At 42.9% G+C, this 27593-nt stretch overlaps 1 protein-coding gene and 1 long non-coding RNA gene across 3 annotated transcripts in view; both read left to right on the top strand.

Moving 5' to 3' along the window:
* The window catches only part of LOC147685081 (uncharacterized), a 277204-nt gene extending 256130 nt beyond the window's left edge, over positions 1-21074 (top strand). The window contains exon 9 of one of the 2 annotated variants that reach the window (XM_086940956.1): positions 16547-21074. In XM_086940956.1, coding sequence (XP_086797082.1) covers positions 16547-18684 — 2138 coding nt within the window. In that variant the 3' untranslated portion in view covers positions 18685-21074. Of the gene's footprint in view, positions 1-16543 lie in introns of both variants that reach the window. The other variant, XM_086940955.1, reaches the window with a different exon arrangement.
* Positions 21075-21257: 183 nt separating this feature from the next.
* Positions 21258-26617, top strand: LOC147685080 (uncharacterized). Its single transcript, XR_015300674.1, has 2 exons — positions 21258-22081; positions 22214-26617. It is a non-coding gene; the product is annotated as an uncharacterized LOC147685080 (long non-coding RNA).
* Positions 26618-27593: the final 976 nt, after the last annotated feature.

The raw sequence follows: 27593 nt of genomic DNA, 5'->3' as shown, positions 1-27593 counted from the left end.
CAACTGGCAAAGCTACTATCCAGTCGACTCCTTTCTCTCTACAGATCTTGGCAAGGCGTATTTTCAGAGTCTGATTATGGCGTTCCACGAGGCCTGCTGCCTCGGGATGTCGGACGCAATGGAACTTCCATTGGTAGCCGAGCAGGAGAGATACTTGCTTCATCAATTCGGACGAGAATGGCTGACCGTTATCGGAGTATACGACACGGGGCAAACCATATCTAGGGAAGAATTCACGAACCAACTGTTTGGCAGTGGTCGGAGCAGTGTAATCTGGGACTGGATATGCTTCTGTCCAACGGGAGAGTGCACATACCACTACGAGGACATATTTGAATCCTCGACAACGTTCCATCTGAATATAATCCATCTGGAGGACTTCAAAAGGGTGATTGGGAGGATGAAATCCACCTTGCTCTACGGGAATGCTTTTACCTGGGTTGAACTGACAACAAATCATGCAAGTACGCACTTTTTGTTTGGCTGCTGCTCGTAAATGTTTATTGAACCAGATGTTTTGAATACTGTCTAACATGGCTTTTTCTCCTAGATGTGCTGGACTATGTACTGTGTTAATGATTATTTGGACCATAGAGTCGGGGAGAAACCATGTAGATTTTCCCTTCGTCATCCATCCTTGATCTGTCTGGGTCCCTCCTAGTTCAATCCATTTCTTGATTTCATCTGGTGTAGCATGTGTCTGTATGTCAATTACATCTAGGGCGGGATCCCTAACTGTCATGCAATGTGTCGGTGTCTGGACTATTGTCTTTGTCAAGTCAGTTGCGTGAGTCTGAGCTGTATGCTTGGCTGTTCGGTCCGCCAGGTCGTTACCCTGGGAAATGATATCAGTGACCTTTGTATGTGCCTTGCACTTCATGATGGATATTGCTGTAGGCAGATGTATTGCATCTAACAGAGTTTGAATAAGGGGACCGTGCTGAATTTTGGCCCCATGAGAAGTCAGATAACCTCTCTCTCGCCACAGGACACCGAAGTCGTGTACGACTCCGAATTCATAACGTGAATCTGTGTATATGTTAACTCTCTTGTTCTTGGCTTGAATACAGGCTTGCGTCAGAGCGATGAGCTCTGCTGCTTGAGCTGACAGGGTATCAATACAACTCGTTTCTATGACTTCAGTTTCTGTCGTGACTGCATAGGCGGCCACTAATTCTCCTGTACTTGTTCTCATGCATGAACCATCCACGTAAAGTGTCAGGTCTGGATCTGGTAATGGAGTGTCTGTCAAGTCTTGTCTGGGTTTCGTCGTAATAGTAATGACTTCGATACAATCATGTGCCAATGGATCTGTCCCATTTAATGGCAAAAGTGTAGCAGGATTTAATGTACTACAGCGTCTGATTTCTATGTGTGGCTGAAACAATGTCAATTCATAACCTGTCAGTCGTGCTATAGTCAAGTGCTGGGTCTGTGTTCTGTTTAAAAGAACTTCCACGGAGTGTGGAACTTGTACTGTCAACTGATGTCCTAACACTATGGAATCGCTTTGTCTAATTGCTAGAGCTGTTGCTGCAACTGATTTCAAGCACGCAGGCAGAGCCTGGGCTACTGGGTCTAATGTGCTAGAAAAATAAGCACACGGTTTGTGTGATCCTGCTTGTTCTTGCGTCAGCACTGACAATGCAGTACCTTCGCGTTCTGTGACAAAAAGTGTAAAAGGCTTGCTGTAACATGGTGTCGCTAAAACTGGTGCTTGACATAAGGCTTTCTTTAAGTCGTCAAAAGCTTGTGTATGTTCCTGAGTCCAAGGAAGGGCAGTCGAAGACGCTGCCTCTTGGGTTGTCAACTGTATGAGTGGTTTTGCTAGAAATGCGTATTGGGGAATCCATTGTCTGCAGTAAGAAGTGAGGCCTATGAAGGCCCGTACCTCCTTTTGTGTTTTCGGTGGTGACATGTTTACAATTAACTGAATGCGGTCAGGTGTGAGCTGTCTCCCCCCTTTGGACAGCAAGTGGCCTAGGTAAACAACTTGCTGAACACAGAATTGCAGCTTCGAAGGGGATACCTTGTGTCCCTTGTCAGCCAGGAAATGCAAAACCGTCAGTGATCCTTGCTCACATTCAGGTTCGCTCCGGGCGGTGATCAACAGATCATCGACGTACTGTAACAGGGCAGTGTTATCAGGCATGTGTATACTGTCTAGCTGTCTTTTCAGTGCTTGGCTATAGATGCTGGGGCTTTCTGTGAATCCTTGAGGTGCGCGTGCAAATTTGAAGCTTCGTCCATTTAAACAGAATCCGAAAAGGTATTGGCTTTCCGGGTCAATGGGGACACTAAAGAAGGCGTTCTTCAGGTCAATTACAGTAAAGAACGCTGCTTCAGAATCAATGGCAGTCAACAAAGACGAGATATCTGGGACCACGGGGTATTGTGGTACAATGCATTTATTTAATTCGCGCAAATCGATAACTAATCGATAAACAGGAGGTGCATTTGGATCAGTACGTTTAAGAATTGGAATGATGGGGGAGTTACATACATTGGAGTCGGTTTCTACAACCACTCCTTGTGCAATGAGCTCGTCAATGATTTTCAGTAAAGCCGCTACAGCATCTGGAGGTAACTTGTATTGTCGAATTCGTGGCAAAACTACTCCTGGTCTGAGTGTGACTCGATATGGTGTAATGTGCATACAACCTACATCAGTGGGGCCTTGTGCCCATAAATGTGCAGGAACATTCTGTAGTCTGGGATCAATATCTCTCAACACATAGTGACCTTTAAAGTCACGGAGAAACAGTCTTACTCCTTCCGGAGAACAACAGATAACAGCTGCTAGAGCTTTCAATGTCTTTATACCTAACAGGTTTTCTGGACATGCTTTCGTTAGTAATAAATCTGTAGTACGTGTCAATGGACCAACTGCAAGGGGAAGTGGTTGCGATACTTCATTAATAATAGGCTTTCCTGAAAATCCAAGGGAAACATTCTGTGAGCCTGAGAGGGGTGCCCCTGGAACCTCATCGTGACTGATAGTTGTCCTGCTTGCCCCTGTATCAATTAAAAACTTTCTGTCTTTCCCTAATACTCGACTATGTACATAAGGACCTTCTTGATCTACAGGAACCTCAATAAGAGGCAAGCCAACTTCCCTCTCTAGGCTGTTTCATGTGTATCGCTGATAATCGGGATAATCATTTTGTGTTTACTGGTACATCTGCTGTGTCGTGTTTTGTGTTGCGGCAATAGGTTGCGGCTGTGGAACTGCTACCGTCTGTTGCGTCTGTTGAGATGCTTGCATAGGCTGGATATTCTGTGGTACTTGTTGTTGGACCTGGTCCTGTCTAGGAGGACGCGGTCTCTCTTTAGTTTTACCTGTAGAAATATTGTGTTTCAAAACTGCGCAATCGTTTATATAATGACCTGGCTGTTTACAATAGTTGCATATCCCTTTAACAGGAGCTGTTGAATTATGGGACTGTGTCTGACCCTTTTTCTGACCGTCAACTGGAACTGACTGAGCAACTAACATTTTCATTTTCGTGTCTTTCATACGTCTTTGCTCGTGTTCTTGTTCCTCTCTAATTCTGTTCTGGTGGTATTGTAACATTTGTGAAGGCGTATTAGCTTGCCATGTGCTCTCGACTTTCAGGACACGATTCTTAACTTGGGGTAGGGAATTCTCGACTAATTTAGTTACAATAAGATGTGGATATGAATCACTACTTGCTTTCAGGCCGCTATTAATACCGAAACATTTTTCAAATCTGGAATAAAAATCACTAGGGTCTTCGTCGGGTTTCTGTTTGCAGGCTGAAATTGCACCCCAGTCTTCCTTTTTCGTAGTTAATAAACGTGGCAATACTTGTACTAACAATCCTGGTAATGCTTTAGTTTTGTCCCCGAGCCCTAGGCCTGGGGTTCTAGTATTTTCTTCGTTTTCTAATGCAGCCCACTCAATCTTTGCTTCCCCCACCTCCCATTCTTTTTCCTTGAGTTTCTCGTAAATACCGGCAGGCAATAATACTTTTAATATTTTCATGATGTCGGGATAGGTTTAATCACCCATGAGTAACATGTCTTTTATTTCACGGTGGAAACCTGCTGGATCCTTGTCGTGGCTGGGCACTAATTTCTTCATTTCTAATAGCTCCATCTTTGTTATGGGCGTGTATACAAACACGCGTCTAAAAGTATTATCATCATTCTTAACTGGGTGCACTTCCCGCAAGGGATTCTGTCTGTCTATGTAATACATTTTTCTTTCCAGGGATGGAGCTGGATCAAGCTGTGGACACAGGAAGGCACTATATCTGTGCCGATGTTCTAGAATTATTTTAATTAGATCGGTGCCTAGACCTCTCCATTTCCTCATGATTAGTTCTATCAATATATCAGGCAGGGGACCTGGATCGGAGTGTTGGCTTTTATACAATATAAGGAGGTGTTGTATCATATACATACCAGCTAAACGCTGTTCGTCTGGCGAAAGATTTAAAAACGTGTGTGCTAGTGCATCATCACTGTATTTATCAGAACTGTCAGCCCACTGTACTGCTGACCTGGCTAATTCTTGTTCGTCCATAGAATCGAGTACATGGTACCCCATTCGTTCTTGAAGTATTTTATCGGTAGCCTGAAACAAGTGTTCAGGGGTCCTCGGATTTGACATGGCTGCTTGAAAAATTCTCTTACTCTCTGGACGTACTGGACGCATTGAATTATTAAAGGGCCTTCCCTTGCCTACATAGGCTATCGTTTCTCTAGCGGGTAATTGTAATTGTCCTGTTGTCGTTTCTTGTTGTTCCTCCTCCTCCTCCGATTCAGTCTTATCTGCATCTCTTTCTCTTTCAGGCTGTTTTCTTTCATGTATCTCTTCTACTACCTTTCGGATCCTTCTGTACATATTGTCTATACTATTCTGTTTATCATGTTTTCCGCCGGCTATATTCTGACCCCATTTGTTAAGTGCTTTCATTTCTTCCTGGTCTGCACCAGGCCTATCTCTGTTTCTTATTAAGCAGTTTATAAAGAAACGTAACAATAGTTTTTGCGTGTCAACTTTCTGGTATGCCATGGCCTCGCCAATGCTTTCTGGGCCTTCCCCTGTTTGGATGAAGTGATATATTTTGTCTAGATGATCAGTCATTCTTGGTAGTATCATTAAATAGTTCGCAACTCGCCGTAGGCGTACTGATGATAACTTCATTCTGTCATCTTTACCGGGTACTGGATCATATCTACAGTCTGTAAGAGGCTCATTAAGTATGTCATAATTCGCTGATTGGGGTGTACGTTGGTGTGCTAAATCCCTATAAGTCAATCGATGTGCTGGTGGTGGAGTTTGAAAACCTGTTGCACCTCCTGAGGTGCCAGGTCCAAAAGGATTTGTTGGGTGTAGAGTAGGAAGGATAGGTGCAGGAAGGAGTGGAGGAACAGGCGGAAGGGTTGGAACGGGAGGAGGAGTATGTTGTTGCAGAGGTGGCGGTGGATTACCTCGGGGTGGAGTTCCGTCAGCAGGTGGTGTGTGTGGCGGTGGAGCGTTAACATATTCGGGGGCTACATCGTCTAGATAGGAAGAAAGGAAAATGTCCTTTGCGGTCTTGTGGTGTAATTTTGTCGGGAGTAATGGAGGTGGCAGATCTTTTGGTACCTCCGGGGTGGCCTTAGGTAAACCCTCGGCCAGGAGAGGATACATACCATTCATAAGGGTGTTTCGCTGTCTGTCTACTTGTTCTGTTTTTACTCGGATGCCTTCCTCAACTAATACGTTTTCTCTGGCTTTTTCTGACTCCTCTCTACTTTTCTCTTCCTTTCTGAGTGCTTTCTCTGTACGTCTATGCGATTCTTTACGCCATAATTCAATGGCATCTTTCTGTGACTGTCTGGCTTTCTTTTTCCATAATGCTTCTTCTACTCTCATGATGCACTCGGCATCCCATGTCCCAGCAGCGGGCCATCTCTGATTCTCTGCTAAATCTTTGGTATAGTCCACCCATAAATCGAGAAATAATACGGCATCTAGGCCATGCTTATGGTACATAAAGTACCCTGGAGTGTCCCTAGGTGGAATGGGAACAGCCTCCTCTAGTACCCCTTTTCTAGTTTTTATCTGTCTTAGTTTAGAGAATAACGGCATCTTGAACCTTACTACTCGATACTTACTTGGATTTGAACACAGTTAATACAATAACCACGATAATGCAGATCGAACAATCATTCATACCACAACATTAAAACACATTTAAAACATTTAAGAACGAACAATAATAATTAGAATAAAACTAACTACCTTCATACTCGATATACTGCTAAACAGTACAGATACACCGCTAAAACAGTGCAGACCGGGTCTGTGTACCCAAACCCGTCTTGACCGGCACAAATTAATGCGCTCATCTAGATCCGTCCCCAGCAACGGTACTCACCGGGAAGCACGGAACAGAAGGCCTCGGAAACTCGACACTGGACTGGACTCGACTCGGCTCGACTGGACTGGACTCGTGACGTAGATACTTCGGAACTTCGGAATCTGGTGGGCCTCTGAATACCTCGGACTTTGTTCTCTCAGCTAGGCTCTGGTCGGGATCTTCCGCACTCCTCACCGCCTCGTCTGGGTGTCGATCGCAGCCTCAGTCACCTCCGTTGGCCTGAGGGAGATACAGGAAATCCTGCGGGTACGCGTAGTTGTCCGTCCGGCTGTGGCAGGGCACCGGGCCTGCAACGCACCTCCGGCGCGTGGAGTGGGGGAGGAGTCCCTATTCGGGCGCCAATTATGTGGTAAATTTAAATTACCTATGCGGAATTTATGCGGTAAAATATAATAAGAATAACTCAGTCAAAAATAAGAGTCAGAGTCCGTGGTATTTGAGGTTTTAAAAGGGGGTTTTATTCCTTAAAAAGGAATTGGTTTAAACCAGGTAATCATGTTCCGTCACCACGAAGGTTCAGGAAGGGAATAGACAACACTTTATTGACAGGTTATCATATATATAGTCAATGCATTTACATTAAAACATATGCAGAAGGCGTAACAGCTGAGAGAAACGAGATAATGACGTAACAGAAGGCGTGCATGAAGGCGTGTGCTAGACAACGTCACATGAAACATATTACAAGTGGGTGGATCCATAAGTGAATCCTGCAGTGTCAGCAGAAAATATGTGGCAGGGATGCGCGCGCAGCAGCATGACGTATGTTTGACGTGGAACTGGAGGGTGAAGGGGACTTGACATTTAGCCCTACATGAGGAGACAGAAGTCTGGAGTGTCAGAACAACCTAATCCCAAATCATATCTAGTATCTGATGTTTGAGGAACTGTATTATCTGAAGGGAAAGGTCTCTTGGGCAGAGGCTATTCTATACTGACTGTTAGTGCGTGCATCTGCGCCTACGTGTCTACATGAGATGTGAGGGGCCATGGGCCTACCATGGTAACGGAAGCTATGAATTACTTGCATGGAGACAGTGAGGCCGGGCCCTTTGGTCTGCAGCTGGGAAGGATGTTTTCGTAAACTACTAGACAGGAATGTATTTTCGAGGAGCGGAGCAGATAACTTGAAGGTTGAGTGTAGTCTTGGCAGGCAAGGCTGGCCGAGCCTGGCACAGCGCAGGGAGTAAGTCAAGGGTCAGGAAGCAGCAGGCTGCGGCTTTCAGAGACAGAAGGCAGAAAGAGGCTCGATGGCAGAAATCAGGGCCTAACTTGCCAGAGCTAGAAATCATGAAAGTGCACCACATAAAGACGTTGGCAAGGTACACTTGGGAACGGAATATCTGACCCATTCATGGTGGATCTGAAAGAGGACATGTTAACGTTGGACGCAAATGTATTTGCGTCTTCATAGCTGAAAGAGGAGGGAACATACATGTTCTTAAAGCGCGTACATGGAGCCGGTGGGGTCTACGATAGGGGACATAACTGACCATAAAATTCATATTACCTCAGAACAAGTGTGAAAAGTGTTGGTTAGCCAGTAAACATTTGAAAACTGAAGACCCTCATTTATTGTCTATGCCTTTTTTCCTACAATTTGAGGGACCTTTAACTGTTATGCCTTTGGGTATGCATTATTTGCTTGTGTGGGTTGATTACTTTTCAAAATTGGCATTTTATGATTTTCTGGAGACCTTAAATATGAAGGAGGTAGTTGAGTTTCTGTCGAGGATCCTTGCTCTGGAGGGATCACACAAAGAGTTTATTACTGATAATGGTGTTTAACTGATTTTCTGAGGAAACTGGATGTTAAACCTTTTGCTGTTGCCCTTTATAGTCCACATTTCATTGGAACTGTGTACAGGCCAATCAAATGATAAAGGAAAGCATTAATCTGCAGATATTTGTGGAGTTGAAATAGTGGAGTTTTTCAGAAAGAACATTGAAGCATATCATAATATCACTCCCAGTACAACTGGTCTTTCTTCTTTCAGTCTAAAAAGGGAACATGATGCTAAAACTGGCTTAGTGAATGACCGGAGGAGAAAAAGGGTGAACGGTCATCTGACAGAACTAATCTCAAGCAAACGTTGTTTTGATTACAGATAAGACAGTACAAACTACAGGCACACTATAATAATAATAACTTGTGGTCAGAAAGTTTTTTCAATGGGTTCTTGGGAAACATTGAGGCATACAATCTCAGAGATTAATTTTGTTGGACCATTTATGGGTGCTAAAGATGCCCATAGCTCTGTCAACTTGGCTGATGACAGGTGGTTGGCTCTCGGTAACTTGATTTTGCAGGAGGATTTTCACTGAAAGGTTTTGGAGAAGCCCACTTAGGTTCCTAGGAAACATGTTTTGATCTAAGTGTGTGTGTGTGGTAGTTCTTACCTGCAATTCAGCTGGTTAGTCGAATATTGCTAACTTAGTTCCTGCTTCTTTGTTGTTGGATTGAGACAGTCCTGGTGTTTTTCCTGAGTCTGAGGCTACAATGCACAGAATTTTGTTCATGGATGAAGGTAGTGAGTGTGGTTTTCTACATGAGAATCAGACCATGTGCACCTCTAATGCTGACAGTAGAATGGAGGGGTTTTGTCCTACGGGTCCTGGCTGGACAACATACGTTATATCAAAAAAGGCATTCCCTTTTTTGATATGACAGTAGAATGGAGACACACAGTGTTTGCGTTTCTGTGAAGCCAGTGCTTTTACAAGATCACTAGCAGCCCGTCCCGACGTTGTCCGGGTATGAATTGCTGCCGGACAGTAGTATATTGTTTTTTAGGATTTCGTTTTGCTACCATTTCTTATCTGTGGCAGGCCTGTGGAACGCTCCGATTCACAGTGCACTGCTGATGCACTTAAGAGTGCGCGTTCAGTAGTGTGTGAACTCGAGTTTCCCTACTTTATTTTTCCTTGCAATATTATATAGCACGAACTCGACAACATGGCATGAGCACAATTTACATTACAGAAGATCACATTAATTTGTGGTAGGCACGGGGAGACAAAGCGATTTACCTGAAATCACAGCATGTTGAGCTGATGCCGAGATTCGAACGTAGCTCCCCAGCTCTAAAGTTCGCAATTCTAGAACTTGTGGCGGAAGGTGTGTCTAAAAGTTTATGTCGGTGCTGGCCATCAATGAGAGAGACCTGTGCATTTTTCAAATCGGTGGTGAAAAAATACGAGTATGTTGCTGGAGATGTGGGCCGCCGTGCCACCAATGTACTTACCGGGGGAGGGTAAACACCCATTATTCCGCAACTTTCTCTCCGCATGCCATCATTCTGCATACTTTCATTGCAAAAGTGCCATGACTCCGCAATGCCATTATAACGCATGGCATTACATTTTATATGCTTTTTCCACGCATACATTTACAACGAAATTCATAAATGCATGAATGGTAAAAGCATGGTTTTTTTAATGTTTGGATAAGGTAAGTATGGGTATAGGGGTATATGTTTTGGGGTACTGAGTTATATCGGAGTCAGAGTCAAAGCACTTTATTCGATTAATTAAAATCATAAAAGGACACAATAAAAAATTACAATCAATAAATAGGTACAGTTTAAGATCAATCAGTAAAATCATACAAGGTTCCATAAAATTATTGATTTACACAATTCATATTGGCATATGCACATCTAGACTAGCACATGGATTTATCATGGTTCAGAAATGCCTGATAATCTAAACTTCTGAGATCTTACAGCTGCCACCAAGTAGCTCGCAATATTAAAGGTGATCCAAACATTATGCATCAGTTGCAGATACATTAAAGCAGGTTTAACTTGTCGAAACCCCATACCCCTCAAAAGTGGGTAGATGTACTTTCTCCTTATTACAGAATAATGGTTACACAATAACATAAAATGAGTGGTATCCTGGGTGGAGCAATTATCACAGTCACGAGGTAGAGCCTTTTCAGATGCGCTCCAGCCCTGGACTGTGCCCAGTAGGGTTGATATTTGATTAAACCTGAACCTTGTATATGTAATAGGTATATGTTTTGGGGTGTTTGGGTATTTTAAGGGTTCAGATATAGTTTTGGGTTATGGGGTACAGGGGTAGTTTTAGGGTTTATGGATAGGTATGGGTTTGGGGTACAGGGGTATTTTTAGGATTCAGGGCTAGGTTTGGGTTTTGGCGTATAGGAGTATTTTTACGGTTCAGCTGTAGGTTTACGGGTACAGAGGTACTTTAAGGGATCTGGGCTAGGTTTGGATTTTGGGGTACAGGGTTATTTTTAGGGTTCAGGGCTAGGTTTGGGTTTTGGGGTACAGGGGTATTTTAAGGGTTCAGGGCTAGGTTTGGGTTTTGGGGTACAGGGGTATTTTTAGGGTTTAGGGATAGGTTTGGGTTTTGGGGTACAGGGTACATTTATAGGGTTAAGATGGGTTAGTGTTTAAGGGTGTTGGGGTATTTTATGGAGTAAGGGTGGGTTATGATTATGGGATGCAGGGGTATTTAAAGCGAGCAGGGTGGGATTAGCACGCGATAAAAGACATGGCATGAAGGGCGGAACGTACCACACGCCCCCAGCGTTTGTCACGCCCACAGCACAACGCAGACACGCCCACAAGGGACTACTTTGCTGGCACGGTTCTTTTAACTTTTATTTTTTTTTTTTAATTTTTTTATTGAAGTCTTTTATATTAATATACAAAGCACGGCATCATTGTTACAAACCAAAAATTAGAGGAGGAAAAGTATATACCAATAATTCATATATCAGAATAGGAAACAATGAGTAAATCATCAGCAGGTGAGAGTGAAGTTTCCAAAGATAAAGTTAAATACAAATTAGGTCATAAAAAAAAAAAAAAAAATACCATTAACAAATGCAACATATATTTTCATATTGAACAGCATTCTTGTCTGTAAACAGTCCAACATTTCTCATTATTCTTCCTCCTTCCATCGAGTTATAGGATCCCATATTATATCTCCCAACTTCCTGCCCTTTTTTCCCTTCCTTGCATATATCACTTTCTCCATTTTATATATTATTAGTAATTTAGCCAGCCATTTATGGAAGGTAGGTGGTACAGGATCTATCCATACAGAGGCTATACATAATCTCATGATAGACATAGCAACAAACAAAAATTCCCTCCCACGAAAAGAACGTGTATCCTCAACATTTACTCCTAGTAGAATGGTTCCTGGGGTTAGAACAATTTCGCTTTCTACAATTTTGTTTATAAAACATTCGATTTCCTTTTTAAATAAATCTAAGCGGGGGCATAAAGCAAATACGTGTTCTAAGTCGGCATCCGAGCTTCCACACCTATAGCATGTAATACCCACTAACCCTCCCCATTGAGCTATTTTAGCCGGTGTATAATACAGGTGGTAAAGCGTTTTATAGTGTTGAGCCTGTAATGGTGCAGCACATAGTAATGATTTCCCCATTTCTAGAGAGATACCAAAGCTTTCAGAACTAATTGTAAGATTATCCCTCCATTTTTCACTCCACTTTTGATGGTCATCTTGCTTTACTTTCATCAATTCAGCATACAATCTTTTAATTGTGCAATTCGCTCCTTTCTGAATAATTTCCATTATAACATTGCGCCTGAATCCCAATACACCACCTTTCTTTGGCAGGAGAAAACTCCTAATCTGCAGAAATTTAAAAAATTGCCTTGCTTCTATATTGTATCTATCTTGCAGATCTTTAAATGTATATGGTGGGCGTCTGCATAGCCTATGTCCTTCTGCTGCAACTGCCCTTTCCAACGCTGTATTGGGTGTTGTGATTGGTGCTGTACTTTTTGAGTTTACCCGCCTCAAAGTTTTAGGCTGTCTCTTTATATTATTAGTATGGATGTGGATTGATGTTTTTTTGTTGGTTTCTTGAGCAAGGGGGCTTTTGTATCTTTGTCAACGTGTATATTGTATTTAAACATTAGTTCTAATAATTATTGTTTTACTATCCTGCAGTTTATGGGATTGAGCTGTGTCACAAGGCTCTACCTTGTATTCCTGTCGTGAGTTCTGGTCCCAGAGACTCTGCTGTCTTGGAAATGGTAGACCAGAGTTAGTTTCCGCATGATACTGGCGGGTGGACCGTATTTCAGCAGTTAGTTAAAGCACCAAACAGATCCTTAACCAGCCCTCAGAGGCTCTCTGTTAGATTTGGGGGTCTCTAGTTGGCACAGGTAGGTACTTGTGACAAGTAAGGACCCTTGCCTCTAGTCAGAGTAAGGGGTAACACTCCTAAAATAACCCCTGCTCACCCCCTTGGTAGCTTAGCACGAGCGGACAGGCTTATCTCCGAGGCAGTGTGTAAAGCATTTGTGTCCACATCCCGTAACCAAGTGACAACACTACAGATGGACACCACCCAGGTTTTGTATCATAATAAGTATTCTTTATATAGATTTAACACAAGACCATAAACAACAAATATCCACAATACTATACTTAAGATTGACGTTTTAGCTTAGTTCTGTTCAGTTCTTAAGATGCAACACTTTGCGTCAATGTACCTTACAATGCGTTGCGCTTCCACAACAAAAGTGTTGCAGTGATGGAAATGCGGCAAAGTTCTGGTGCGAAGAAATAAGACGTGAGGATATTCCAGATGCGGCACGCTTCTCCGATGTTGCGAGAAGTCTCGGCTCGATGCGTCAGCTGCAGCAGTGACACCCTTGTTCAGAAATGCAACGTCAGCGGCTTTGGTGGTGATACTTTTCTCCCTCGATGCGAGACTCTTCCGCTGATGTGGCAACTGCAGCGGCGACACCCTTGTTCAGAGATGCGACAACAGCGGCTCCGACGGCGGCACGCTGCTCTGTGGATACAGCGGCGACATCCTTGTTCAGAAATGAGACCACAGAGGCTGCGAAGGCGACACACTTCTTCTTCGGTGCGAGACACTTCTCTTGATGCGGTGCAATGTGTCGGCTACAGCAGCGGCATCCTTGTTCAGAAATGCTAGGGCTGCGACGGCGACACACTTCTTCAATGCGAGACGCCTCTCTCGATGCGGTGCAATGCCTCAGCTACCACAGGGACACCCTTGTTCAGAGATGTGGCGGCTGCGACGGCGACACGCTTCTTCCTCTTGAGTTGCGCTTCCAGCTCCTTGCGACACGCAGTCCCTCAGAAGGCCCAAAACTGCAGCATTCACTTCCCAAGGAAATCTGGGGAGCTGGGGTTTGAAGTCTTTTGTCCCTGAGACTTCAGCAGGAGGCAAGCTCTATTCCAAGCCCTTGGAGATCCTTACAAGTTGATGAAAGCACACAAAGTCCCTTTTGCCTCTCTTTGGCAGTCAGACCACCACTGCAGGCCAATCCCCTAAGCAACACTTCAGTTTAGGGATAGTCTCTCCTCAGTTTCTTCAGGTTCCTCTCCTCAGCAAAGGTTTCTTCTTTTTGTCCAAATTTTATCTAATTTCCTGGGATCAGGGTCCCAATATTTATACCCCAAAATCCTTTGTCCTCTGAGGGCAGAGGGGCCTTTTCCCAGTCCAAACCAGTTCTGAAGCACTCTGTTTACATGACTCCTTCTTTCCTTTCACAGTGCAGACACCCCACAGGATGTAGAGCCAGCACTGTGGAGGGAAAGCACAGCCCTGGAGCACTTTGTTGACATGATTCCTTCTCTCCTTTCACAGTGCAGGGCAGAGACATCAGACGCACCACAGGGGGTGGAGCCAGGACTGTGGGGGGCAGGCACTGTCCTATTCAGGTCCCAGGTGCAACTCCTCCCTCCCATCTAGATGCAGATCTCTCTATTCACCACTGGGCCAACTCACCCTGTCTCCTGGAATCCCCCAGCCCTGTCACTCGGAACTCCAGACAGGGAATACACAACCTAGCAGAGGCAGGCTTGGAAGGTTAGACAAGAAAATACCTACTTTCTAAAAGTGGTATTTTCAAACACAGAATGTTAAAACCAACTTCACTAAAAGATGTATTTTATCGTTCTGAGTTCAGGCATACTAAACTCGAATTTCTACCATGTTCTCTGAGTCAGTTAGGATTATTAGATTTAATAATTTTACTGCCCATTCTGGCCTATGGAGAACAGGCAGCCTTGCAATATTGAAAAACAAAAATGGCTGTAATTCACTATTAGGACATGCCACACACCTCAGGGCTTGTCCTACCTTATACTTACAATGCACCCTGTCCTTGGACCTACCATAGGGGTGTCTGATATGAAGAAAGGGGAAGGTTTAGGGACTGACAAGTGGGTGCACGTGCCCAGTCAGCATGGCAGTACCAGACTGCACACAGGCTCTGCAATGGCAGGCATTAGACACACGTTTACAGGCTGCTTCTGTGGGTGGCACAACCAGTGCTGCAAGCCCACTAGCAACATTTGGTTTACAAGCCCTGGGCACTCCGTGCACTGCACTAAGGTCTGACCAGTAAACCAAATTGGCCAATCATGGAATCACTAATTCATACATCAATTTACAATAGGGAGGGCATATACACTTAAGCACTGATCAGCAGTGGTAAGTGCCCAGAGTCATAAAACCAACAAAAACAGGTCAGACAAAATACAGGAGGATGGCAAAAAGTTCAGGGATGACCCTGCAACAAGGGCCAAGTCCAGCACTCTCATTACCCAAAGCTGGCCCTTAAATGCATACTTGTTTTTTTCACAGGATCGCTAGCAATAATCTTACAGTTTAATAGCAGTATTAATACATATTCTGCACAGCACTGCACGCAACTTGCAGGTCACGTGTTCATATTTCAAATGGTAATTGAGTGGGTTTATACATTTGTTGCAGAGGTCTTTTTGTAACTTGTATGTTACAAGTCGTTATTCTTGCAAATAGTTCATTGGGTTCTGGACCTGCCGCAAATAGCTAGGTATGACCTATTTAACATATGTTTCAATCCTTTTTGGACTGAGGAAAACTTTGGATATTGATAAAAATTGATATATCGACCAATTTCAGTCTATGGTCTGACTTGGCCACAGCACCCAAATTACCAATCTGCTTACCTTTGCTCATAACTGTATTGCAAAGGAACACCTTTCGTCCGTCCCCTCCTACAACTCGCTGATCTTTACACCCAGGACCTGTGTCAACTTTGATGTCCACTATCTCAACCAACCACTATGTCGGAGCCAGTACTTTGATCACCATTAGATGGAAAGGTACATATTTCATGTCACATGCCACTACTTACATTGTATTAAAAAAACATTAAATAACATTTAATTTACCATAGCTTTCTGCTAATACCAATCCAGATGTAAACTCTACCTTAAATTACATCAAAATTAGTTATGTTGAATTATACTAAATAGTTAAAATTAACAAAATTGAAATACCAACCGTAGCTCTAATAGATGTCCTTTACCCCTTATGCCAGTGTTTGTTGTGGAGCTACTGACATTTATAAGTAATCTTAACCTAACCCTAAGCCTACCCTAACCCTTTAATTTATCTTAATTTACTAGTGATAAAATAATAAGTAATGTAATGTAACCCTAATGTTAACTGTAACTTTCCTTTACACCTTAGCCTCACCCTACTCCTGACCCTAGCCTTGAATTATATTACATTGAATAAATTGCCTTAGCCTAGCTTAATGCTAACATTTGAGCTTACCTTCTTGAAAGTAGTTATATTCTTAGTTGTGACGTAGTGCTACCTATTTACTGGCACCTCCCTGTCGTCAATTTGAAATGATAAGGTTGCACCTGGACTGTTACATTTTATTGAAAGCATGTTAGGTTAATGAACGTGCTACTTCAGTCCCTTCATCCAAAACGGGCTTGCAGAGAAGATGCACACTGTTGTGACTGATGGAAATAGGTAAGTTTACCAGGATACATGTCCTAAGAACCCCCATTCATACCAAATCATCCTCGCTGGGTCTTTCAACATGTATGCTGTGTTCCAAGCTATACCGAAAAGTCTAAATTGATAAGACTTTTTTCTTCCATGTCCGCAAGTAATGACATTGTCAAATATTCTGAATGACACTTCCCAAAATAATGCAATCTTATAAAGACTGGATGATTGATGAAAGCATCTCACTATGATTATAGATTTCACTGTATAAATATATAAGCGCATCCTGGATTATGTGAGCTCTGAATCCCAGTCATAATGGAAAATGTTCATTTCAAACCTCTTTTTCCTTTTTTCGCAGCAGTTCCAGTAGTCAACGGTGACGAGCTGGTGCATCTTGTAAAGCAGGAGCCAGAAGAAACTGTTCTGGAAAATGGAAATGATGAAATTTTGCAGTTGCTGGTCACAGCAGGGTTTGACTGCAAACCAGAAATGGAACAGTTGCAGGTCCAGCAGAAGCTGCACGAAAATCTCTATCTAGGTGAAAATGATTTTGTTCGACTGCAGAATGCCAAGGAGCACTGGGAGAACCTAGCCTTGGGAAGATCATGCAGTTGTCCCCATTGTACACTGTCCTTCAGCGATGATAAAACTTTGAAACTACCACTGAAAAAGCGGCGAGGTAGGAAGAAAGGTCAAACTGTAAAGAATGTAGACGCGTTAGACCCAACATATCATCCAACGAAATACCAGCAAATCCTCATGGGGGTTAAACCCCATGCATGTAGCAAATGTGGGAAGCGATTTAACCAGAAAGGCAATCTTCATGTGCATCAAAAAATTCATACGGGGGAGAAACCGTTTGCATGTGGTGATTGTGGTAAACGATTCAGCCAAAAAATCAACCTGACAACACATCAGAGGTCTCATCTTGGCTTGAAACCCTTCACCTGCACAGAATGTGGGAAGCATTTTACCTGTGAGCAGTCTGTCAGACTGCACCAGAAGATTCACACTGGTGAAAAGTCATATTTCTGCACTCAGTGTGGAAAAGGATTTATTCAGAAAGGTAATCTTAGCACTCACCTGAGAATACATACAGGAGAGAGGCCACATGTGTGCACACTGTGTGGCAAAGGATTTACCCAAAAGGGAACTCTGGTCACCCATCTGAAGTCCCACACCAGACAGAGGTCATTTGCATGTAGAATATGTGAGGTACGGTTTGATGAGAAGGAGAAGCTTGCTGAACACAACAAGATCCATGGAAATGGGTTCCCTTTTTCATGCCATTTGTGTGGGAGGCAATTCAATCTCAAGGGCAACCTTAAGAAACACCTTATCATTCATGCTAGACATGGCTCCTATCCCTATCCAGAAATGGACGGTGACAGTAAGAAGATATTACAATTTATTGTTGCAGAAGCATTTCTATATAATCCAGTAAAAGAAGAGGCTGTTGGTGGCGGAATCATGTTAGGTGAACCTAATCAGGGGGATAACTATTTACTCCAACTTGCGAGGTTTGCTCAACACCAGGCCAGTCCCATTCTGGGGAGTCCCTGCACCTGTCTTGAATGTGAGACCTTTCTGAAGAACAAGCATATCCCGAAACCACAGCATGTGATACGACGAGGAAGACCTCGTTCCCAAATTAAATTTGAGAATATCTTCAACCCCTTGTTTCCTTCAGCACAGTACAGGCGAGTTCTCAAAGGAGAAAAAACCCATGAATGTGATCAGTGTGGAAAAAGATTTAACCAGAAAGGCAATCTTACTGTCCACCAGAAGACACACCTACCAGAAAAGCCTTTCAGATGTAATGAGTGCGGTCGAGGATTCTGCCAGAAGATCTCCCTTATCACACATGAAAGGACACACTTGGGGTTGAAGCCATATGGCTGTTCTGAATGTGGAAAGCATTTCACATGTGAACAATCTGTTAGAATGCACTACAAAATACACACAGGTGAAAAGTCCTATTTTTGCCCCCAGTGTGGAAAGGGTTTCATACAAAAAGGCAATCTCCGGGTACATCAGAGAATTCACACTGGGGAGAAGCCATATACTTGCACATTATGCGGGAAGAGCTTTGCCCAGAATGGAACACTGAAGGCACATCACAGATCGCACACCCGGGAGCGATCTTTTTCCTGTGGAGTTTGCGACAAAATATTTTCGGACCAGGCAAAGCTTAAAGTGCACAGCCAGATCCATGGGACAGATTCACAGTTTTCCTGCCATCGTTGTGGGCGAAAGTTCAGCCAAAAGGGTAACCTTAAGACCCACCTGAAAATCCACTCTGGAGAGAAACCTCACAAATGTTCTCAGTGTTGGAGGAGCTTTCGTCAGAGGCAGCACCTTCTCAAACATCAGCTCTGTCACAGAGGTGGCAGAAAAATTATATTTCGTGGCCGAAAGCCAGGAAGCACCAAAGACACAAACACAACATGTGATTTTGTTGCTGCCCAGGGCAGCCAGAGGTTGGATATGACTGCATGACGAGCCTCAGTGTCCGTAATCCTACAGCTTGACAGTGGTCTATAGCTATTTTCCTCCCTAAACAGAAGCTATTCATTCAGCAGTTGAAAGTTGCAAACTATCTTCAGAATTGCAGTTTAGAAACAAAGTTGTATTGTTTTCTGGTGCTGGAGAGTGGAGTTGCATACCCCACCACTACGTCCAACCAAAGAGAATGAAATTCTTGTAGCATCACTGATGCATCAGGATTTGTTTAATATCTCGTTATCTTCAGCAGGAGCCTCAGGTGGAGTAAAGGATCAAGTGCTGAAGACCGGTAGAAGGAAGAAATTAAGAATAACTGCAGTCATAAACAAACATATGGTAGACATGGCATTTGTGAAGGTCTGAAGCGGCACGTGTCCTCTCTAGGTCCTTCACACCAGCATTGTCATAATCAAACTGATGTTAGAAACAGAAGAAGCAGCATGACAAAAGGGGCAGTCACTTCCAAACTTTGATTGTTTTGTTATTTTGCCTGTGTGACTTGTTCTACCCAGTTATATAGTTTGGGTAGTGGGTCTATCAGCATGTGGTGCACATTTAAAGACAGTCCCTCTTTCTCTACTTCTAAATGTCATAGTAGAACTGAAACAACGACGGACTTGGTGGGAAATGTGTAAGAAAAGTAACCCTCCCAGTAGTGCTTGATCGTGGGAGTAAATGTGAAGCTAGTGAATAACTGCATTACATATCCGCTATAATACTTGTGTATAGGTGGTAAACTGAAGGGCACCATTATGTGTTTATTTCCGGATCGATCTACATCCTAAGGACCGTCACAGCGCAGGTGTGGAGTAGCGTGTCATTCAATGTTTGGGAAGCAATCACAGAGACCAGCAGGGAAATACTGAAAGCGTTTAAGTGAAAATTATTCTCTCATTTAGATTATCCTCCACAATGCAGAAGGAATCCCTGACATCGCGTGGGCGTAGTCGGTCCCATTAGCTCATGTGTACTAGGCTTGGAAGGACCAGGAACCTTGAGTAATTGAGAACTTCATTTGGTGAGCAGGCAGGTGTAGGCGAGAAACATTGTTCTAAGCGTTTGCAAACATAGTAAAGTGTCATATGGCTGCGGAAAATTGAGAAACAACACTCATCAGAAGCGCAACAGGGTTGCCAACGGAAGTGGGAAGGTTGGGTTTGCTTGAAGGCATGGTTTATTCCCAAAGAAAAATTCCTCACACCGATATTGTGATAATCTTGTGCAAGAGAGCTCCTCATGGGTGCGACCCCGACTTGGAAACAAAAGAAAATAGCACCTTGCAAGAGGGCATAAATCAAGTGTGTGTAAACATCCTGTTTCCGACTATCTAACTGCAATAGTTAGCACTAATTACCATGGAAACAAGGCAGTACACATATAGTGAAGCTATTGGCTTCTACAATTCTACCCCAATTATGCTAACACTCAGATACCAGAAAAAGTAGTTGAATGATTAAAATAAGGATATAATTGTATGCAAGCCAAGGTCTCCAGAATCAAGAAAACGTCTTGTAATCTTCAACATTCAAAGAGGTCAGAAATCCAGATCTCAAACTGAGATTTCCGTTTTATTTTTCAGTCTTCTAATTGACCAAGAAAAAAAAAATAACACAGGCAGTAAAAACAGGTATCAACTCATAAAATCCAATACACATGTATCTGTCTTTTGAGAAATCTAAATGTCCCGAACATAAATAACAAGTAGGCGATCAGGTATTCCAATTTTCATGCAACTGAAGGCTAAGAAAATACCTCTGTCATGTCAAGAATGGAGACTAACTGTGCAAGTTTAAAGTCTTAGCACCACCTAAGTTGAAGCCTTAGTAATCTGTCTAGACTAGAAAGGTGAAAAGGTGGAAGCATTTGACCATTTTTTTTTATTTCAGAATACATTTCCTTCCTACCTTTAGGAGTCATGACTTCCGTTAGAAAATGAGCAGCGAACTTTACCCATGTATTACTGCATCCCACATGATCCTTGGAATCCACTTTATAGGTTAATATCAGTCATTAACAAAATTATCATTTGGTCTTCTTACTTATTCTACCTGCCCGCTCCACAGCTAGCTAAGAGTGTTCAGTTCAGCAGTAATGAAAGCCTAAATTAGTGCTTTCACAAGCTGCACCTAACATTGAGGCTCAAGATAGCCTGGTGCTAAAATGGTGAAATCCGTCAGAAGATCCTACCTATTCTGTACTCCATTGACCGAATTCCTAATCTAGCGTATCCACCTCAGAACAAAAAGTGCTATTAACATTGTTTTTTTCATATCTAAATAGCCCCATATCTAGTTTTGCAGAATATCAAGCAACGCACTCCTCCACATCAATCGACTCAGATATACATAATACCTACGGCAAATTTGAGTTCATAAAAAAGAAAATAACCATGTGCTTCATTTGAAACAAACACCCCTTCATGAAGATTTTGAATCCACTGCATATCTACGCATGTCCAGACAGATAACGGTAACCTCACCAGAGCCCAAAACTGTGACAGCTAGCGCTTGCCACAAAGCAGATTATTCAGGGAGTAGAGGCACACCTCCCCACAGTCTTACCAACCCACAGAGGGCAACTTTAACACTGCAACAATACAATATAAAACACTCATGAAAAGCTCTTCAAAGTCAACCTACAAGCAAAACACTGTGTCTATGATTGCAACCATTTCCTTAACTGGATCAAACCGTCTCACTCACGGTTCATATACAAATGAGGTAGTCAAACACCAAAGATGTTATTCTCATTTACTTAAAGCACTTTCCCCTTTCATACAATCCTCATATTGTTTGCGTACTCATCTAAAAACAATAGTGAAAAGCAATTAAATTGGCTTTTGCAATAACATTGCATGGTAGAATGCAACGGGTTACAGTTCTGTTTCCATGGTAACTTTTAATCACTATGGCTGGTGGGAGAGTAGGAATGAAAATTGTTTTCACACATTAAGGACCTTTGCTCTTGACATATAATCACTTCTTGAAGAGCTGGATGTGTCAATAGATGCGTTGGGAGCACTATGGCTGCAGTTACCCTTATCTTCCAGTCAGCTTCTTCCTATCAATGAGATGTCCAATTACATTAGGCCACTCAAGGGCGCGTACCTCAGACTTCCTTTCCTATTCTACTAACATGCATGCCCAGTAATTCAAAGGCCCCTCACATTCTCAACTTCTATTGCCTAAACTTTCCTTGTTACTAATGTTCCTTACTAAATTTATATGTAGTTTTATATCCATAAGATTACTTAGCCCTCTTCTGGCTGAGTGAGGTGTTTGTGCTCTATAGAGCCCTTGGTGATTGCACAGTCCTTTGAAAGGAGATTTTCCCTGAGCTCTCCTCTATATAAGCATTCCCTGGGCTGCCAACTTGTGTCTCAAAAGTCAGTGTTGGCTGCTGCGGGGATTTTTCCCCTGTGCTGCAAATTGCTCTTTTGCTGCAGTTATGACGAGCTCAGCTCGTCATCAGCACACGACACCCGTGGGTGATGACGAGCTGAGCTCGTCATCAGCATCGAAAGGGTTAAAGACTGCTGGTTCTACAAGTTTCAGATCCCTTCCCACACTGTCTTTACCAGCTAGGTCATAGTCATTCTTATATGTAACCTATGCCCTTCTCTATAAGTTAGGGTCCGCTAACTGCTTACTTTGCTGCATGGATCTGTTTTGTTTGAATAATTTAGGAAAGACGATTTAGGGGCTTTTTTTTTTAGCTCTTAGCGGGCTCTACTTCATGCTACTTCATGCTAGCAGAGCAGTGAAGGGATGAGTCGAGCAGACTACCGCCTGCCACATTTAGAGCAGAGATCTCTGTGCCTTCTGAGGTCCCATCACAACGCTGCCTCCTACAAAGGCACTAATGCTTTCGTTTGCATGTTCAGCGCTCCCACACAATAAAGTAATCTGTTTTTCAAAAACAAACTATCAAAGGTGAATTTTGTTTTTGAAAATACAATTCTATGACATGCCGGCAGTTTTCCTTTTCCAGACTTCCAGGCTTTCCCTGGCATTCCTAAACCGGAAAAAAAGTACATCTGAATGTCTTTATAGGCTGGACCTGCTGAGGTAGTTTGATGGACTACCCAATGAAAGTCACATCAACAGTGCAAGATTTCCACAGTAGAGCCAGCGGAGGCTTTTGGGAAAGAAACATGATGGTGTGCCAGGCTATGAATAGAGCGAGCTAACTGAGAATTGGCAGACAGGGTACTGAGCAGGATTTCTGGTGGAGCATCCTGTCCGTCAAACTCTAAATAAACTGAATTTTCAAGGCTAGCTCCCTAAATTACCTCTTCATTAAAGATATCGACAACCGTATGATCTTGCTTTTGCAGTTGACCACTACGTTGCCACTTAGCTCTAACATTTGGTTCTTCCTAGTTGTGCCCTTCAGGCCTAATTCCAGTAGCAGCAGTAAAGTACATTTGAGCTCATATTTAGGGCAATTTAGTGATACCTCCTGTGCTAACACTGGGGCTCTTAACGGTTCTGCAGCCAAATCTGGCGACTTCACAAGGTGTGCCGCCAGTACTGAAGGAACTGGATTCCAAATTACAGCCAATATCATCCTTGGCTCACCAAATGTTACCATTGTTACAGGCACAAATTAATTCAGTGTCACATGCACTGATATCTGCCTTAAAGTTTCTGGTATGGCTCCTTTATTGAGCAAGTGCCATGCTTGTAGGTGCTAAAGGATCAGAAGTCTAGCTGCTAGGCTTTGGCGTTGGTTCGCTGGTATTTGATAGCAGTATTGGACTTCTTTGAGTCCTTCATGCAGGATTGAGGTTGAGATGTCTCCTCCTGGAAGTGTGTGACTCGCATAGGGCAATACACAAAGAAGGGCCCGGGGGGCTTTTTTATTTTTTAGAGATCCAGCATAAGGGCCCCATGCAAGCCTACAAAAAAAGGTTATGCTGTTCCTCAGGAATCTGAGTCAGAACACAAGGGAATCAAAACCAACCCGCCCAGTTTGGCTCAAAGTTGGGGATCCAAATATTGGATTATAATGCCCTCACACCTCCACTTCAGCTTACAGCTATTGGAAAAAGGTCTCCGCTAAAGTGCCCCTACTATAAGGAGCCCGTCGGGCATTGCAACGCCGACCCGATGAGGAGCAGCCCAAATGATGAAGTATGACACCCAACTGGGTGTGTGAGGGAATTATAATCCAATATTTGGATCCCCAACTTTGAACCTATCTGGTTGGGTTGGTTTTGATTCCCTTGTGTTCTGACTCGGATTCCTGAGGAACACCATAACCTTCTTTGGTAGACTCACATAGGGCACCCTCTTGAAGATTCAGGGCCCCTAACAAATACTTTACAGAGAGGCCTACCTTGAAGAAGCAGTAACCTATAACCTGAGACATCTGTAGGTACCTGCAGTTTAGGCAAAGTCACCTCATAAATCTGTTTTTGAGAGCATTGACGTGTTTGACAAACATGCATTGGTAAAAAGCATGAATGTGTTTTCCTCTAGTCTCCTCCCAGAGACTCTGACTGTGATTGGGCAGTGCCACACTCCGTAAGCAAGACTGTTTTGTAGTAAAGGGTCCTTATCACTCAGAGGGATGTTGTAGATCCAGAATAAAAATCAGAGGAACCACAAAACACAGGGCGCAGTGGTACTTTCTTGAGCGAAAAATACAGCCAGGAAGGCCAAACTCAGCCGTTCCACGTTTTAAATGGGTCTCTATCTCAGACTATTAAAGTGAAGTATCATATTATTGAGTTGGGGCATTTTATTGATATCTCAAAGACCTGGCCTAGTCTGGTAACAAATAGTCTTCTAAGAAACAAAGGTTATGAGTTAAGTCAGTCATCTAAGGTAAGACTGATTCGACCTTAACATAGCCAATGTGCAATCGATTTTATGATTCACCAAATAATTATTTGTGTGTGTTCACACCACCAGCCCAAAAGTTCATTATATTGATCGGACACCTGAGTATAGGGAATCGTCTGGCTTTGACGACATGTGAACCTTCTATCCAAAGGCTGAGTTTCTCTGTGTTTCCTGTTTTTTAATGACACTAACTATTATTCATTCACTTAAGCAATGGTTGTCTACAGTATTTATTTACCAAGAAAAATGGCTAAGGCCCCTAGATCACATGCTGGGTTAATTGTTGGTTTACACCCATCTTTAGAATTGCGTGCTCGTACTGGTAGGGCCAATTAAACATTTCAACGGCATTTACAGATAGACAATTGTAAATTAGGCCACTAGGCCATGGAAGAATGCTGCATATTTTCTGTAGACGGTATACAGTAGATGTCCCTCTTGGTCTTGTTAGAATAACATTTATTGTTCAATCAGCACTTCACATCACAGCTGCCACGCCTGTAGGCCAGTCATCTTCGGCAATGTCCTGATGCATAAAGCTACAGGAGTGGAATATTTAACAAGTACATGTTATTTACTGTAGTACCAGTGGAATCGTTAGTCCGTCAGTCACAGGCTTGCAACCGATCTCTTCTACTCCAGTGGATTACCATAAAATTACACTTGACTTTCAGATCTCTAGATTTCATTCAGGAAGCTTTATACACTAAACAGGCCTTCTACGTAGGAGAAAAGCTCACCATAAAAATAGATCTGCTTATCCATAAGTGTCTACACCCTCACCCTTTCCTTTCCCAAATTCCACAAAACGACCTTGGGAGGCAGCTCATTTATAGGCGAGCCCAAAATCAGCAGAATGTACTACCTTATAATATTAAACAACCCTCTTAAGACTCAAATGCTGCATATCAAGCCAGACTCACCGCACCCTCTCTTTCTTGAAAACACACCCATCTGGTGATATCCAGAATGTATCGTTTATCCGAAGCACGACCTCAGAAAATCATATGGCTTTGCAAAATATACTGCAAGTTTTCATCACTCAAGAGGGAAAGAGTGTTGTTGTAATATGAACTCCACTGAAGCGTGTTGATATTCCTGGGGTATATTGTGCATTACAAAAATGTCTAAAAAATATTTGTATCCACAGAAATCAGTAGGGTATCTAAAAAGAAGAGAAACTGGTGCAAGGGATGCTAGCAGCACTTGCTGTGAACTAGGCTTGGGCACAGATGGGGCCACAAGTGATGTGGTCTAATTTCAAAGATAAATGCATATGATCTGGTGCCATGGAATTTGACGTCCCTTGAACATGACTGAAGATGCTTAAATGCATAGGGCCTCATTTACCTTTATTGACGCACTGGCAGTGCAATGGGCTTGCCCATATTTACAAGCCCACATAATGTCACCCGGCGATACATGTCATGGCCTTGTAAATATGGGCCCTTTTCAGGCATTACTCTGCGTGAAATGGGCATTCCGTGGGTGTTGCTGTGGATGGTCCTCAGCAATATCCATGGAACTTGACACATTCCCAGATGTACAACATTTTGTAAACCTGGAGATGCGTCGGAATCCTACGCCTCCCCAGGGGAGGTGTAGAAGTGGTGCAATGAGGACAAATACTTTTATTTCTACTCTTTTTTTCCTCTTTCTATGCACGCTCCATTCTGCCGCAAGCAAAGAAAGAGGAATATCTATCCCCACAACGCAGGCATCCCTGCACCATGGAGCAAGGGTGTCTGCGTTGATGCACAAATGCTGTTTATGCACCAGTGCAGTAAAGAAGGACTGGAATGGGCCATAACTTGCAGATACAGCACATTCCTGCCCTTTTATTTTGGCACACAGCAGCACAGCAGGAAGGCTTACTGCGCTGTTGTGCGTCAAAATATAGTAAATGAGGTCCGTAGAGTACCAGATTTACGATGCTGAGTAATGTATACTGTTTCTTAGGCACATTGACTGTATCTCAAACAACTGCTCCATTTCCAGGGGCTTGAATCTGTAATAGATTTGTGGTTTTTTACCATGCAGGGATTGATATTTAAAATAAATATTAGTGTTGCGTTGTGGTCCGTGACCTTGGAGATGTGTTTATTTTCAGGTTAAAACATTAGCTCTGCTCATTGTACAAGCAACCCCTTTCAGATAAAATAATCCAACTGTATTATTGAATAATGTAACACAATGAGATAAGAAGCCAACATACATTTACATTTTAGAGGGGCTCAAGATTTTGCAGCATCTTCAAAATGTCTGAGTAACTTTTTTCAGTCTTGGGATAAGCTTTAGTGACACCTTGCTGCCCCTTTGTAGTGCTAAATGTATCCAATACGAGTTTTGCTGACTTTATTTGTCTCTTCAGTTGTGTCAGTTTATCTTTTCAAGTAGACCTGGATAATCAAACATATATTAGCCAATCAGTTTTAAGAGGATCAATATTAAAGTGCTCTTCAAGTTGGCGTGGCCGTAGGCTTCAGTTGGCCTCCGTTTAAAAGATGATGGTAACAATGTGATGCAACTGTAGAGATCAGACTATCTTTAGATTCTTCTTGAAGCAGTGAGATTTGGCTTGACCCTTGTGCTACATTGCGGGAAATTCCAATTCAAGGTCCCTGCATCCTTATGGCTTTGTCTCAAAGCTTTTTCATCCGGTACTGGCCTGGAAGATTGGCTTGGTGCTGTTGGATATCGAGAGATAGAGTGAGTGTGAGTGTGTGTGTGTGTGTGTGTGTATGTTTGACAATAGTCCTTTACAGCTTCTAAAAATTTGAATATTTGAGGACATTGACTGCCCGCAACAAGGAATATTCACTACCCTTGTTGTGGTGAACCCTCAAACTCACTAAAGTACCCTGAGCTCAAACCTCTGGTAACTATGGCATAGAGCAGGCAGGCTTAACTTGGAGTAATGTGTAAAGTGTTTATGCAGTACCAAAACAGTAATAAAATCTAAATACAAAACAATAAAAATCCTAAATAAAATAAAAATATTTAACAAACAAAATGACCCAAGAATGACAAAACCCCAGTAAGGGGAACCAGAGA

The sequence above is a fragment of the Lissotriton vulgaris genome, chromosome 10 (genome assembly GCF_964263255.1).
Source record: "Lissotriton vulgaris chromosome 10, aLisVul1.2, whole genome shotgun sequence".
Taxonomy (NCBI): domain Eukaryota; kingdom Metazoa; phylum Chordata; class Amphibia; order Caudata; family Salamandridae; genus Lissotriton; species Lissotriton vulgaris.
The sequence above is the reverse complement of the archived record's forward strand: the minus strand, read 5'-3'. Positions and strand labels throughout refer to the sequence as shown.